This window comes from Dreissena polymorpha, chromosome 5 (genome assembly GCF_020536995.1).
Source record: "Dreissena polymorpha isolate Duluth1 chromosome 5, UMN_Dpol_1.0, whole genome shotgun sequence".
NCBI lineage: Eukaryota > Metazoa > Mollusca > Bivalvia > Myida > Dreissenidae > Dreissena > Dreissena polymorpha.
Window position 1 is genome coordinate 120,664,795 of NC_068359.1, and position 16,908 is coordinate 120,681,702.

The following is a 16,908-nucleotide window of genomic DNA, read 5'->3' on the forward strand; positions in this document are numbered from 1 at the left end:
CCGTAAGTCCGATATCATTGATCACTTCCGTCGTCCGTAAGTCCGATATCATTGATCATTTCCGCCGTCAGTAAGTCCGATATCATTGATCATTTCCGCCGTTCGTAAGTTCGATGTCATTGATAATTTCGGTCGTCCGTAAGTCCGATAACAATTTGTTTTAACAAAGTCTCCCACATAATTGATGGGTATCTTTTTTGTATGGTGGTACAAAAAAAACGCTTATGGGGTAAAAATTGGCCCCGCCTTAGGCGTTAATAGATTTACTTGCAGGTACAAATGGATAATTATAGACAAATATTCTGTTGAACCTCACGGTCCCGATGTTTGATGCTACACGTAGGCACGTAACATTGTATGGTATGCATCTCATTTTTTTGGTATGGTATATATTTTAAATCAAGCCCCAGGAAACACAAATATCAACGTCCAGGATTTATATAGACTAACATAGTAATTAACTCTAAATCTCCTCTGAAACCACGTTGTATAAAATGGAAGATTTGTATGAATAATTATATTATAATCTTGAATTTAACCCATTTATGCCTAGCGTCTAGAAAAAAGGCCTAGGCAAACAGCGTAGACCCAGATGAGACGCCGCATGATGCGGCGTCTCATCATGGTCTGCGCTGTTTGCTTAAATGAATTTCAGTAAGAAATATTATAAAAATAGAAATAAATATACATATACAAAACATCCCTTATTTTGAAAATAAATTGATCCAATTTAGAAGAATGGGAGAGTCCACAAGGAATAAATGGGTTAAAAATATCAGGCGTGTCTGAAAGATATCGTGCTAAACATAAACGCAAATCGTCTATTGTAATCCCATGGTTTGTATCTGTAAGCGAGTGCCAGTGTCCGATACTCATTGCGTTATACGATGAACCCTTTAAAATAAGTTTGATTACATGTTCTAAGTTAAATGAAGTTATAATTATACATTATCTCCAACATTACATGCAACCGGAAGTTCCTATTGAATCGGGTATGCGCTTGTTGAATTGAGTTACATTACTTTATTCATGGTTACAATCGTACACATAAACCGATGTTACCGGACAACTAAATCTAGAAACGTTTCGTCCTTTGTCTTAGGAGAATTGAGAACAATAACACGAATTCTTGCTTAAAAATAAATCTATAGTTAGTGTCTGCATGTCATTGAATGTAAGAATGCACAAAGTATCTTATAGAAATCTTCATCATGAATCAATAGATCGAGAATAAGCAACAATACATCAAATACATAATTGAACGGCATTCCTGGAAAACTGGGCTTACTGCATGTGCGTAAAGTGTCTTCCAAAATTAGCCTGTTCATTCACTGGATTCGTGTAGGGCAAGTAAATAAGACAAGTGCGAGTATTACTGTAATACTGCACACGAACACATAGACAAACAGACACCAAAATACGACGAGGATAGTTTTTTAGATAATAAAAACTATTAAAAAGGAATTACTTTATTAGTGCGTGATTTTATGGTATGAACACAGTGTTGTAAAAGACATTAATTATAAAAATCTGTAAATTTACTTTTCACGCAATCGTCTCCAATCTTACAAGCTTTCATTACATGTTTTATCCACTCGAACTACTTGTTATTGATATCCCAAAATGAATATGTAGCAGCGGCGGTATGGGTATAATAAGCCTGTATAAGAATGTCTATCTGGACACTTAATTATTTTACTAAAGCCATTCCCTTTCGCAAAGCACTTTTTATTATTGAAACTCTGTTAAGATTTAAGTAAAAGGCTGATTTTGTTATTGGTACTCCCGTTGATGTCGATGCAAGTTCATGTTTAAGCTTTGTTAAGATGTCACATTTCTGCTCACGTGATTTGTGTGTCGCGTTCGAGATAATCAAATGCTAGACTTACATACACGTTAATATAAAGACACATACTTTAATAAAAGTATGCCCAATTAAAATACAAATGGTGTAAAACAACTATAACATTAAACGTTCTTAATTGTTGTAAATATGATACAATTAAGTGTTGAGACATCTATCTAGGAGGCAGTCACTTACATAAACGTGTGTGCTCGGGTGTTCACTAGCGTGTGAAATATGTATGCGTAGCAAACAATGTCGGCATGAAGGATCAACAGTTTAGTTGCTAGGTACATCATAATGGCAAGCAATTACCAACGAATCATCATTGTTTCATGTTGTTCATAGAGTTCAGAGAGCTATTATGATGTAGAGATTCCTGGTTATTGTTGGCAGTTAGCGACAGTTCAACGCATGCGCTGTTTAGTATTTATTTGTGCCACACCTTGGAATCGTATGCTACTTTTAAAATGATAGCTATTTAAAAAGCATTAAGTTGAATTAGAATGGTACTAAATAATACAAAATTAGGTTAAACTCAAACTATCAAGTAGAAGCTGTAGTTACCATATAACAAAATTGGACCCTTATCGAGCGGTTGTTTAAAACTTTCAATATTTGTTTTATCTTGATCATATACCTACTCAAAGGAATGATGGAGGACGACACCGTCAATCTTCAATGTGTGAATATCAGCGGTCAGCGTTTTGAGATGTCCGAAACAACATGGTTGCGATTTGTCAGGTCGGTTCCAGAACATTTTCATCATCAACTTAAGCGTACAGGAAGCGAAATCTTTGTTGAACGACACCCGGCCGCATTTCAGTGCATCCTATATTATCATCAGGGCGGACAGTTGCATTTACCCGCTGACCTTTGTCCTTCGTCATTCAAGGCCGAACTTCAGTTCTGGGGAATACCTTACTCGTGCCTTGCGAAATGCTGCTTCACGAAATACACGGGATTTTTTGACGATGAGTCCACGCTCAAGGTAAAACTTGTTTTATATAAAGTGCTTGTTTGTGTCATTAGAATATTTTTTATATTAAAATCATTATTATATATTCTCATTTTGTTCAAGTTGTTAAATAGTTTTGTTACCGTGAAATCCGAATCTATTTAATATATTGCGCATTTTGACGTACACGATGTTCCAGTCATTTCCTTTAAAATGTGTCGCAGATAAAACATATCGACACGGGTTTTACTGTATTTAATTATTTAATTATTATTTTTTAATTAATTATTTAATTTGTGTTTGAATATGAAAGTAACTTGATATATAAATGTAAATATTCACTTATAATCAAAATGTAATTTCTACGCTAACCTTATTTAAATCCCTTCTGTGTGGAACATTATCATGATGAATATGTCTTAACCCATTTATGCCTAGCGTCTAGAAAAAAAATTTGGCAAACAGCGTAGACCCAGATGAGACGCCGCATGATGCGGCGTCTCATCAGGGTCTGTGCTGTTTGCTTAAAGGAATTTCTGTAAGAAATATTCAAAATATAAAAAATAAACTTGACATCCCTAATTTGAGAAATAAATTGATCCAATTTATAGGAAGGGAGAATCCACTAGGCATAAATGAGTTAATTATATCATCTCTACAAAGTTTACAGGGGGAAGGGTATACTGGAATCACCATGGATGTCTATATGGCTGCCACTCCGTAGACGCAATATTGTCTTACGAACTACTTCTATACTTTTCAACTTACAGCATTTAAACGTGCATATACAATTGTTAGTTTTGATTTCCTATTTAAAATTTGTTACAACTCGCTACAAGTGCTATGTAAATCATATGAAAAAACTGGCACGGTTAACAAATCATATCTAATGTAAAACACGTTTTTACGTTGTTGAATATTCTGTTCACATACGCGCATGATTTTTGATGGTGATGTAACAAGGCGAACGTGATTATGTTTTGAGTTGAATAAATGAAAATTTAGCATGAAGGAGATGACACGTTTTGGTACATATGTTGCAGTTGTCTAAACCGTTAACCCATTTATACCTAGCGTCTAGAAAAAAGGCCTTGGCAAACAGCGTAGACCCAGATGAGACGCCGCGTGATGCGGCGTCTCATCAGGGTTTGCGCTGTTTGCTAAAGGAATTTCTGTAAGAAATATTCTAAATATAGAAATAAATATACTTGACATCCCTAATTTTGGAAATAAATTGATCCAATTTAAAAGGATGGGAGAGTCAACTCGGCTTAAATGGGTTACGTTAAGGTCATGTCGTGTCATTTTCACCTACAGATTCTTGAAGAAGATGACGAGGCTCGCAAGAACAACGTTGAGTATTTGCAGGAATTGGCTCACTCTCGCGGCTGGAAGTCGGCTCAGGGAGGCATGTGGCTGGTCCTTACAACGCCATCATCATCTGTCATTGCCAAGGTAAGCATCACTGTCTTCCTTTGCTTCATACAATGTTTGGAACGACAACGTTGGGCTTAATAATGCGTTATCATGTTACGAAACTCCGTCGTCTAAGCGATATAATGTGTGGGAATTTTCTTTTGCGCATTGCCGTTGCTGATCCGCATAGTTGCCATTTCTCGTTCTAAACCTATTTATGCCTAGTGAACTCTCTCTATACGGGATGTTTAGTATATGTATTTCTATATTTAGAATATTTCTTACATAAATTCCTTTAAGCAAACAGCGTAGACACTGATGAGATACCGCATCATGCGACGTCTCATCTGGGTCTATGCTGTTTGCCAATCCCTTTTTCTATAAATGGGTTAATATGTCGCTAGAATGTATGTAAGTATTGAAATGACAGCCATCACTGCGTAACATCCTCGGTAATTGAAATGGTTCGTGACACGACACACCATATTATTTTAAAAAGATGGACCTATACATTATTTTCGCCGATACACTATTTGATGTGAAGAGATCGATTTTTAATTTATTTCCTCTGAATGGTCATTCTTTGCAAATTGTAAAGAACAATAATTGTATCGGCCACTAGAATGTATGGCTCGCAGACAATAAATACTTAAGCATTTCTCTGTGAAAAGGACGTTTAATGTGCGTAAAGTTTCTTCCTCGATTAGCCTGTGCAGCCCGCGCATGTTAATCAATGACGACACATTCCACCAAAACTAGATTTTTTCTAATAAAAGACTTTCTTTAAACGAAAATATTATGCAAGCTGAAAGTGTCGTCCCTGATTAGCCTGTGAGGACTGCACATGTTAATCTGGGTCGAAACTTTGCGCACATGCATTAAGCCCCATTTTCCCAGAGCACGGCTCATTTATACTCATGTGTACACATCGGTTTCATTTCACTCTGATATTTACTATGATATGTTAAGAAAACAAAGGTGATGTATTCTTTTAGAAATCTCACAAGAGTAAAAAAATGCAGGCATTGCCAGAGAAGCATTTTAAAGATATGGTGAAAATGTGTACATAATGTATATCATTACACAGTGAATCGTTGGGTATCAAAATTGCGACGTTTGATAGTGATGTGGCTTGAAAACATAAATGTGAAGGGTACTTAGTCAACATCCAAACTTTGCCACGTCTCTCAGCCATTTAACCCATTTTTGCCTAGTGGACTCTCCCATCCTTATGAATTGGATCAATTTATTTTCAAAATTAGGAATGTCTAGTATATTTATTTCTATATTTAGAATATTTCTTACATAAATTACTTTAAGCAAACTGCGTAGACCCTGATTAGACGCCGCATCATGCGACGTCTCATATGGCTCTACGCTGTTTGCCAAGGCCTTTATTCTAGACGCTAGGCATAAATGGGTTAACTGGAAACACAACTTTGTCTAACACACGGCTTTTATAATTGTGTGTAGATCTAGATATCTGAATTGTAAAAAACTTAAAATAATTATACGAAGGTGTTCTCGACATAGTCCATGTAATATCGCTTCTTTACCACATACACTGGTATTGCTTCAAACATCTTTGTATATCAAGTACGTTATAAGGCTTAAACTCGACGCCCTCATTTAAAATTTAGAATACTTACGTTTTCTTAAATCTTGCAAATTCCGGATTGACGTTTGAAGACCACATGCAATTATGATCATTATGCCCATTTTAATGTTGCAACTTGTATTTAGAATATTCCCCATATATGATACAGACTTTGCGTTGGTCTAGAAATGGAAATTGACTATTTTTGTGAAGATAACCATGTCGGCAAGAAAATGAATCGAGCTATGCCCATTATATGTACAAATATTATCACTCTTGTAATGTTCGAGAAATACTTTGACTGTTGTCGTTTGCATCGCTACTCAACAAGGCACGCTTAGAGTATGGCCCCTACTGGTTGAATTTCATTAAACATATATGCCCACATGCTAACATCAATGAACCTTTTGCTTTTGCGTCAGACTTCTCATTATTGTGTTTTCAACAATCTTCGTTTCTCTTCGACCTTGAAGTTCAGCTATTGTAGAGTTGGCGTTTCCCATTTTGGAGTCATGATAAATTAATAGCGAAGAGCCTTCACATTCATTCAAATGTCTTACCTTAACAAAAGGCATGCTTTGAAAATCAACAACACATAAAAATTTATTATTTAAATGTCTAAAATACTACTACTACTACTACTACTACTACTACTACTGCTACTACTACTACTACTACTACTACTACTACTACTACTACTACTACTACTACTACTACTACTACTACTACTACTACTACGACGACGACGACGACGACGACGACGACGACGACGACGACGACGACGACGACGACGACGACGACGACGACGACTACTACTACTACTACTACTACTACTACTACTACTACTACTACTACTACTACTACTACTACTACTACTACTACTACTACTACTACTACTACTACTACTACTACTACTACTACTACTACTACTTCTACTACTACTACTACTACTACTACTACTACTACTACTACTACTACTACTACTACTACTACTACTACTACTACTACTACTACTACTACTACTACTACTACTACTTCTTCTACTACTACTACTACTTCTACTACTACTACTACTACTACTACTACTACTACTACTACTACTACTACTACTTCTACTACTACTACTACTTCTACTACTACTACTACTACTACTTTTAATAATAATAATAATATATTTCATATTTGAATTTTCAATAAGATGCGAATTAGTGTCTGACAATTCATGAAATATATAAAAGAATGCATGATGAATCTGAAAATAATTTTCTACGATTTTAACAAATGTACATATCGCCCTATTAGAACAAAAAAGTACCATGTGCATTCTTACTTTAATGTCACATGGTTCCTTTTTTGAACCAAGGGGGCGATTTGTTTCCATATTTCAATTATTTCCAGATCTACTTTATCGTGAGTACCCTCGTGGTTCTGGCGTCTCTATTCGCTCTCATTGCTGGAACCCATCACGACTTTCAAAGGGACCTGACTGTCAACGAGTGGGAGGAATACTTCGGGAACGACTGGTCGAAATACAAACACCAATTTACCAGTTCCGCCTTACCGGAAGGTACAGCAGAATCGGAAAGCAACCCGGAACCAGAAAGCAACCCGGAACCGGAAATTACATCATCAGCGGAACCGGATGCACACGAACCTATTCCAATACCAGAAAACGCCTTTGTGCGATATTTCTTTTTGGATGTGATTGAATATTCATGCATGGCTTTCTTCACTGTCGATTTGCTTGTTCGATACTTGTTCTGTCCATACCGATTGAAACTCCTGATGTCGTTCTTTCACTGGGTGGACGTGTTTTCGCTGTTAGTAATGTTTTTGAAATATATTGTTGAAGAATTGTCCCCAAAACTTAAATACGAAGTGTCAGTTCTGAATATTATACATTGCCTTCAAGTTGTACGCGTGTTTCGCCTCTTTAGGATGGTGCAACACACAGCCGGGTTCCGTGTCCTGATATTCTCTTTCAAAGCCAGCATATGGGATATGCTTTTGATGAGCATGTTTTTACTTTCAGCCGTGCTACTTTTCTCGACGTTTGCTTACTTCTCTGGCGACAGCACGTTTCCCAACATTCCAGAATCGTTCTGGTGGGTCATCGTTACTATGACGACAGTGGGGTATGGAGATGTTGTTCCCAAGATACTCCTGTCAAAGATTATAGGTGCCTTCTGCGCCATTGCAGGCGTCTGTCTCCTGTCTATAATTATTCCGATATTTGTGAATAATTTCATGCTCTTTTACGCATATTCCAAGATATGGGGACGACGGACAGTACCGGCAGTAAAACGCGCATATCTGGCAAAGGTATTGCCAACACCTGATGATATTGATGATGCAAGATTAAAAAACGACGTGTCGACGATATCATAGTAGTTTATGTATTTGTGTTTTTCGTTAAGGACACACGTTGCTACACGCGTTTTTCACCAAGTTTATCAAGACTTAATTCCATATCATTCAGATAAAGATTCTGTTTCATCGGAATAATGGTATAATGTCTATAATGGCAACCGAAGCGAAAGAGCAAATTTAATACATTTCAAAAAGATCTGAAACATTTTGCCGCTTAAATTAAAACATCGTCCAAAATGTTTGAGTGTAACAAGTCTAGAAAAGAGTGCTGGGACACACTCCGGATCCTTACATGATGCAGCTTCAGGCGAGGGAGTACCTCTGGGACACACTCCGTATCCTTACATGATGCAGCTTCAGGCGAGGGAGTACCTCTGGGACACACTCCGGATCCTTACATGATGCAGCTTCAGGCGAGGGAGTACCTCTGGGACACACTCCGGATCCTTACATGATGCAGCTTCAGGCGAGGGAGTACCTCTGGGACACACTCCGGATCCTTACATGATGCAGCTTCAGGCGAGGGAGTACCTCTGGGACACACTCCGGATCCTTACACGATGCAGCTTCAGACGAGGGAGTACCTCTGGGACACACTCTGGATCCTTACATGATGCAGCTTCAGGCGAGGGAGTACCTCTGGGACACACTCTGGATCCTTACATGATGCAGCTTCAGGCGAGGGAGTACCTCTGGGACACACTCCGGATCCTTACATGATGCAGCTTCAGGCGAGGGAGTACCTCTGGGACACACTCCGGATCCTTACATGATGCAGCTTCAGGCGAGGGAGTACCTCTGGGACACACTCTGGATCCTTACATGATGCAGCTTCAGGCGAGGGAGTACCTCTGGGACACACTCTGGATCCTTACATGATGCAGCTTCAGGCGAGGAAGTACCTCTGGGACACACTCCGGATCCTTACATGATGCAGCTTCAGGCGAGGGAGTACCTCTGGGACACACTCTGGATCCTTCCATGATGCAGCTTCAGGCGAGGGAGTACCTCTGGGACACACTCTGGATCCTTACATGATGCAGCTTCAGGCGAGGGAGTACCTCTGGGACACACTCCGGATCCTTACATAATGCAGCTTCAGGCGAGGGAGTACCTCTGGGACACACTCCGGATCCTTTACATGATGCAGCTTCAGGCGAGGGAGTACCTCAATCAACACCCTTTGTGTAGGCGAAAGGTCATATAAATGCGATTTTATACACTGCATACCCATGCCATTTTTAAAAGCTTCTTACAAGGCAGAAAAGAACAAACAAATAACGGATGAATTAACTAGTTTAAAACTATTTGAAATAAGTAGCAACAACCAAGAAACATTTTTGTCGTCCACTTTCAGAGTATTAATATTCTCAATTTTTTTATTGGTTTTAGGCATAAAAAACTACCCTCCCTGGGTTACTGAAGCAAATACATTTAATGTTAATGTTGTTCATTGAAATATAATGCATCTGACTCGACTGATAATGATGCGTTAAATCAATGGTCTGTTGTACTATTCAAATAAAGCATTTTCTTCAATTTAAGATAAATATTTGTTGACAACTACACTACCAAATGCCTTATCAAAAGAGAGGGTAATCATACGCACATTTGTTTGCTGTGTCTTGTCCAATCTAGGCATCCACATAGGCAAAATGAGCCTCGTTCTGAGAAAACTGGGCTTCATGCTTGTGCTTAAAGTGTTATCCTCGATTTACCTGTTTAAGTCCGCACAGGCTAATCAGGGACGACACTTTCCGCATAAACTTGATTTTCGGTAAGGAGGGACTTCCTTGAAACAAAAACAAAAATGTCATAAAAGCGGAAAGTGTTCTCCCTGATTAGCATGTGCGGACTGCACAGGATAATCTGGGGCGACACTTTACGCACATGCATTAAGCCCAGTTTTCTCAGAACGCGTCTAAATTACAAACCATCACCAAAATATGAGAACAGTAAAAAAAAGTATCATTAATTCATAAATTTTAAACTTCCTTAACGAGTTATTAAACAAATCCAAGTCATTACAAATGATATAAACAGCATATGTATTAAAATAAAAAAACAACAAACGAAGCCTTATGTAACTTTAATATGTGAGGCAAAACGTCAAACAAACATAAGTAGTTTATTCTTTGCAAGTTAACAGTTAATATAGTTTGATGTATTATTATTTTATAAATCGTTTCATATGTAAATTATTCCGAAAATAACAAATCGGCGTATCTGCTCATATCAACTTGTAGATAAAGTCATGTGAACATAAAGTTAGCACCATATAGAACACAACGCATATTATTTGTTTTGCTGCATAATCGACACACATAATATTACTTTTGTGTATAAAACTTCAGTGTAATTTCTGATATACACGTTTAAAGATATTATTTCTGTTATATCACGTGCACGATTGCCCACGTCGACACACGTTTGGACGCAGACAATAAGTTTGTCACGTACAACAAGGGTCGGAAAACAGGAGGCATTTTATTTCTTTGCAATAATTAAAGAATGCTATTTCACGACCCTATAATAAATTATTTTATTGTTTAATCTATGTTGTCGATTTTTCATTTTCCTTTTAAGTGTTAATTAATGGAATACGTTTGAGGTCAAGATTGCCTTTAAACCGGTTTAAGCCCACAAATGGTTTGTTTTGACCTTTCCAGGGCGGCAAACCCAAACTTTTATCATGATTTTATATTTTTTTCAGATCGTAGTTGTATATTGTATTTTATTGTACATTATATGAAATGGCAATGTATTTAAATAAATGTTTACTGTTATGAATATATTTTATTATTTAATTTGGATATGTTAACAGACATGATTTTTTCCGATAAATATCAATACAACCACTGTCATTTACTCTTCGTGTACTTTGCTAATAAATATACGTTGGCTTCGTTTTTCTCACAGCTAAATTTGTATTGCATATAAACGTCCAATGTTCGTTTTATTGAAAATGAAGGTTATATTATGGTATTATCTATTTGTAATTTGCCTTATAGAAAAGACCACATGATTTTCACTCCTGATAATGTTCCTGGAATTTTAATGTTTCCTAGTCGGTGTAAATTGCGCCGATAGTGGACAAATGGCTTGTGTTAATTTTACACTCATCTAGGGACACATTTATTGCGCGGGAATTGACATTAAAAACTATCGTTTACAATTTATTAAATGAGTGATAAAGTAAAAACGTGTGCAAGTTGAATTGTGGCTTAGTTAGGCCTTTATCGATGACACAGAACTATGAGGCGGTGTCACATGTATCGCGGGCGCGTTACGCGAATTTTCAGTAAAAGTGATTTAAAAAGAAATTCTCAATAAAAATACGTCCTCGCACGGACACTGTATCGCTTGGGACTACTTCCATGTCTACTTCCACATACGTATTTTACAGCTTTATATGATATAGCCTTACATGTAAGCTCATGGAATTTACTGTTTTATAAGTTATTTACATCAATTAAAAAGATAAACCGAAGTACATACAAGTCCATAGTTTCATTGAAATGATTGGCGACCACATTGGAATGTAGTTAATCGTTATGCATCATGTATGTTCAAGCGCCAAGCTACTTAATTCTGCCTTTAGGTAGAAAGTATGTATGTAAATGGTATTTGTTGCAAGTCCCGATATTACCGTTTCTCACTGTCATTGAACCGGAACTTAAAGTATGTTGGGCATAAATAATAAATTCATTCGTTTCATTAAAATTATATGTGATCATGGACGCATCGCTGGTTATACAAATTACTAGTACCTTAAGGGATTGTCAACTACGTTTTTGCCACATGAAAGTTCTGTGATTTGATTAGAAATTTATGGCCGACTAGACGCGTTTTTAGTGTCTCTCCATAAATCGTTGATTAGTTTTAAATATTTAAAAAAGTGACGCCACATTGCAACGCCTGGCCATATTTCGTTTTTTTTGCAATTAGGTATCACGGCAATTATAGTATTTGTAAAAAGGTTTAAAATTTGTTTGACATTTAGACCAGCAATGTATGACATTTTTTATTTTATGGTTTTACTCGTCAATAATACAATTTTCTGGTATATTTGAACACAAAGATATCCAACAATTGTCGCCGTGGTGTAGTGCATATGATGTCAGCCTAGCAATCGGAGGTCACGGTGCGATCCCCACTGTGGGGTCGTTCTTTAGATTACCCCATAGACACCAAGTACTGGTTCCTGTCCCAGGAAACGGACTCGAGAGTGTTTCAAATAAGTCTTAGGCTCTCTATGAAATCGAGCTAAAATAAATAGGTTTAAAATAAATATTAAACAACAATAACATGATTATATCACAACGATGCATTTTTTTGTATATTGTTATGATGTTTGTTTACATCTAATTTGCTATAAGCACCCTCGTGATCTATCTATTCGCACAATTTGCTAGAATAATCCGCGATCTTCACAGGACCTGACTGTCAATAAGGGGAAAAAACGTAATTCTGCGACATCTGGTCTAAAGCGAGCCACACTTTTACTGATGCAACATTAGCGGAAGGACAGGATGATCCGGATAGCAATCCAGAACCTCAATATACGTCATCAGCGTAAACAGAAACAGACGAACATATTTCAGTGCTAGAAAACGCCTTTGTACGATATTCCTTTCGTAATGTAATTGAATATTATGAATTACTTTATTTACTGCTTATTTTGTCGCTGGTTACACGTTCTGTCCATATCGTTTAGAACTCCTAGTTGCGTTTCTTTCACTGAGTAGACTTGTTTCCCCCTTATAGGTAATGTATTTGAAGTACCTTATTACAGATTTTTTTCCAAACACAACAATACGAAACGACATATAGAAAACATACAGTGGGTAAACAAGAGCGACACAGATTGCTTATTTATGTGCTATATGTATAGAATTTTAAAAATCTTCTTCATATCATTACAAATGCTATAATATCATGACCGAACAAACAGCTGAATAATGACGCTATTTGAAAAATAAAGTGATATTGTGAACTCAGAGACATAATATGACTGAAGAATTTCGTCAACTTTGGAAAATCAAAAATCATATTCAATAACTGACATACATATTTAACGTGTGTTCATTTTATTTCATCTATCGTATGCATTGTTGCAAACAATACCACATGATTGGGCGCGTACAAATTGTGTGTCGTCAACATAACACTCATTGACTTAATACTTTATTATGTCTTGAAAGTGCATATTAAATACTGTGTTATATACTAATTTGGCATATGAACTGTAAATGTGGTATCGACCGTCGATGATCGCACACCTGTATGGAACGCAAATGCTGCCTTCTGATAGCACTGGTCATTATGTTCATATGTGCATTTACTAAGTTGTTTTGTTTAAACTACATTTTGACCTGTAGAAACATCATTTTGTTCTGTACATTTTTCAGTATGCTATGTGCATTTGCAATATCGTTTTGTACTAACGACATTTTGTTAGGTGCATATATTATTTCGTTCTGTGCATTCGTCATTATGTTGTGTGCATTTACCAACCCGTTTTGTACTAACGACATTTTGTTAGGTGCATGCATCATTTCGTTGTGTGCATTTGTCATTATGTTGTGTGCATTTACACGTTCTGTATTAACGACATTTCATTTAGTGCATACATTATTTCGTTGTGTGCATTTGTCATTATGTTGTGTGCATTTGTGAGTCATTATGTTGTGTGCATTTGTCATTATGTTGTGTGCATTTGTCATTATGTTGTATGCATGTGTCATTATGTTGTGTGCATTTGTCATTATGTTGTATGCATTTGTCATTATGTTGTGTGCATTTGTCATTATGTTGTGTGCATTTGTCAATATGTTGTGTGCATTTGTCATTATGGTGTGTGCATTTGTCATTATGTTGTGTGCATTTATCATTATGTTGTGTGCATTTGTTATTATGTTCTGTGCATTTGTCTTTATGTTGTGTGCATTTGTCATTATGTTATGATCATTTAGTAACTTGTTCTGTACTAACGACAGTTTGTTCTGTGAATTTGTCATTGTGTTATGTGCATTTACTAATTCTTTCTGTACATACGACATTATGTTTTTGCATACATCATTTAATTATGTGCCAACGTCGTTATCATGTTCGGATGCATTACACTGGGCAATAAAAGAGATAACACCGGTGCGAAAAAAATGCGGAAAATGTTACCACGTTGGAAGGCGCTCTCGCAGCTGTTGGCCTTAGCGCCATTTTACCGAGATTTATAAGCGAAAAGATTGATTTCAAGCTATTGAAAGAAATGTGTTAAGATTTTTTTTTCAATAATTATAATGTCTAAAGATCAAATTTAAATGTTTTTCGCATAATTTAACTTGATTACAATTACCTGTTGCTGATGGTTCTGGTGTGCTACTGTGGCTTGTATGAACTGTATCACTACCATCAGTTGCTATTTGTCGCAACCTTAAAGGGGACGTCCAACAGATTTTTGCATGTATTGAAGCATGCTATTAAATGCTTTATATTTATAATTTTAAACATTTAACTCAAAATTCTCCAGAAAAAAGCAAGCATACAATTTTAAAAAAGGAAAAAAAACACCTTCAACAGGGCTCGAACAACTAACCACTGGAGTCCTGGAGTAAAAAGTTTCCCGCCTAGACCACTCGATCATCCATGCTCATGCTTAAAGCAGATGTATTTTTTACCTATATAAGCAATCCTCGTAGTTTCCCAAAATATAACTAGAACAACAGAATTTTCCAAATTATTCAATCGTTTCGCGTCGCACGTCGCTTTATAATTTGTCAGGTTTTCAAATCGTCACAAGATGCATATAATGGGTATTTAAGAGCATGGTAAATGGTCAGTATTACTATTTCCTCAAAAATTTCATAACAAAAACGAAAATTTGCGAATCTAAAATAACTTTTTTTTAACTTTGTCTATTTACCAATCTGTTGGACGGCCCCTTTAAGCGATCCCCAATCGTCTCCAGTCCGATTCACGATCAGACATTTTTTTTCATTATCTTAAAATCAATCTTTTCGCTTATCAATCTCGGTAAAATGGCGCTTAGGCCAACAGCTCCGAGAGCGCCAGCCAGGTTTTAATATACTAAATAGTTTCCCTATATAATTCAATGCAAAAGCGACAACTTAAAGCGAAATAAAATGCAACATTTTGCACATATAGACCCCATAACCATACCTTTTCTTAAAGGCCATTCTAAGCGGAATCGATTTATGCAATATAAAAGATATGTCATGTTCAAACCAAGAAAGAACTTGACACGAATCAAAATCGTCTGTTTTTGCAACCTTTTTTCAGCCGTTTCTTAGTGAAATATAACCTTTGTCAGTGCAATGCTTTACTATAGTCTTCAAGTTTATCATATTTCAGGGATTCAGTATCTCCGAAAGATAAACCCCGAACAATAGTTTAATGAGTAAAACATGCCTTCCTGTCAACTATGATATTTATTTAGATAGTTCAGCCCTACATGAAACGATTATTAAGTAAACTCAACGTGGTTACATTTTCCGCATTTTTGTATGCACCGGTGTTATCTCTTTTATTGCCCAGTGTAATTTATCCGAACATGATAACGACGTAGGCACATAACGAAATTATGTATGCACATAACATAATGTCGTTAGTACAGAACGATTTAGTAAATGCACATAGCATAATGAAAATGCACAAAAGGAAATAATTTCATGTTTGCAAAAAATATAATGTCGTTTGTACAGAACGAATTAGTAAATGCACATAACACATTGACAAATTCACAGAACGAACTGTCGTTAGTACAGAACAAGTTACTAAATGCACATAACATAATGACAAATACACACAACATAATGACAAATGCACACAACATAAAGACAAATGCAAACAACATAATGACAAATGCACACAACATAATGGCAAATGCACACAACATAATGCCAAATGCACACAACATAAAGACAAATGCACACAAGATAATGACAAAGGCACACAACATAATGACAAATGCACATAAAATAATGACAAATGCACACAACACAATGACAAATGCACACAACATAATGACACATGCACACAACGAAATGATGTATGCACTAAATGAAATGTCGTCAATACAGAACGAGTAAGTAAATGCACACAACATAGAGTTTAGAATTTATTTCAACATTCATTAGGCTTTAAGCCCTTGAGTACACAAATATCAAAACAAGGTATATATACATATGGTCAATGGCGTACAGAGAAAGTCTTAATACAAACAATTTGTATACACTTTATAGTTTTTTGTATCTTAATATTAAAAAGACAAATAAATGTTTTTGTATCTTAATATTAAATAGATAAATAAATGTTAGTACATGGGCAGAAACTTTTGATAACATAAATCAGCTATCAATTTAAAAGCTTTAAAAATAAAAATAGATAGATTTCGTGCACTTTTTCATCGCCAGTCTGTAAAATGTCAATAAACTTGATCATGTTTGCGTTCTTCCAATTATATTTATTAACATACTTCTAACGTCAAGACATACACATTGGACATTCCAGAAAAAAATGAAATTCGTCCTCAAGGACGTTACAGTGTTTGCATTTTCTGTTTTGAAACAGTATTTTTTTCAGGCTTGTGCCGTCTCCCTGCTTCCACTTCAAGTCTGTGGGCAGATACTCTTAAACGAGTTAACGCAATTCTAAATTTTGAAATATTTACTACATTTAAATTAAGGGTGTCACGGTACTCCGTTG

General features: G+C 36.2%; 1 protein-coding gene and 1 long non-coding RNA gene across 2 annotated transcripts; one reads left to right on the forward strand and one right to left on the reverse strand.

The window, feature by feature from the left end:
• Positions 1–2,478: 2,478 nt before the first annotated feature.
• LOC127831677 (potassium voltage-gated channel subfamily C member 1-like) lies at positions 2,479–8,713 on the forward strand. Its single transcript, XM_052356696.1, has 2 exons — positions 2,479–2,834; positions 7,213–8,713. The coding sequence occupies exons 1-2, from the start codon at positions 2,496–2,498 to the stop codon at positions 8,200–8,202; spliced, it is 1,329 nt and encodes a 442-aa protein (XP_052212656.1). The 5' UTR covers positions 2,479–2,495; the 3' UTR covers positions 8,203–8,713.
• On the reverse strand, positions 8,627–9,407 carry LOC127831678 (uncharacterized). The gene is made up of 3 exons (XR_008026453.1): positions 9,353–9,407; positions 8,875–8,980; positions 8,627–8,715 (listed from the first exon to the last, which is right to left on the reverse strand). It is a non-coding gene; the product is annotated as an uncharacterized LOC127831678 (long non-coding RNA).
• Between the last annotated feature and the right edge of the window lie 7,501 nt (positions 9,408–16,908).

What these genes read in the sequence shown, in the direction of transcription:
- LOC127831677 (XM_052356696.1), top strand. Translation starts at nt 2,496, where the DNA reads ATGATGGAGGACGACACCGTCAATCTTCAATGTGTGAATATCAGCGGT. An exon ending in ACGATGAGTCCACGCTCAAG is followed by an intron (nt 2,835 to 7,212) that starts GTAAAACTTGTT and finishes AATTATTTCCAG; the next exon opens with ATCTACTTTATCGTGAGTAC.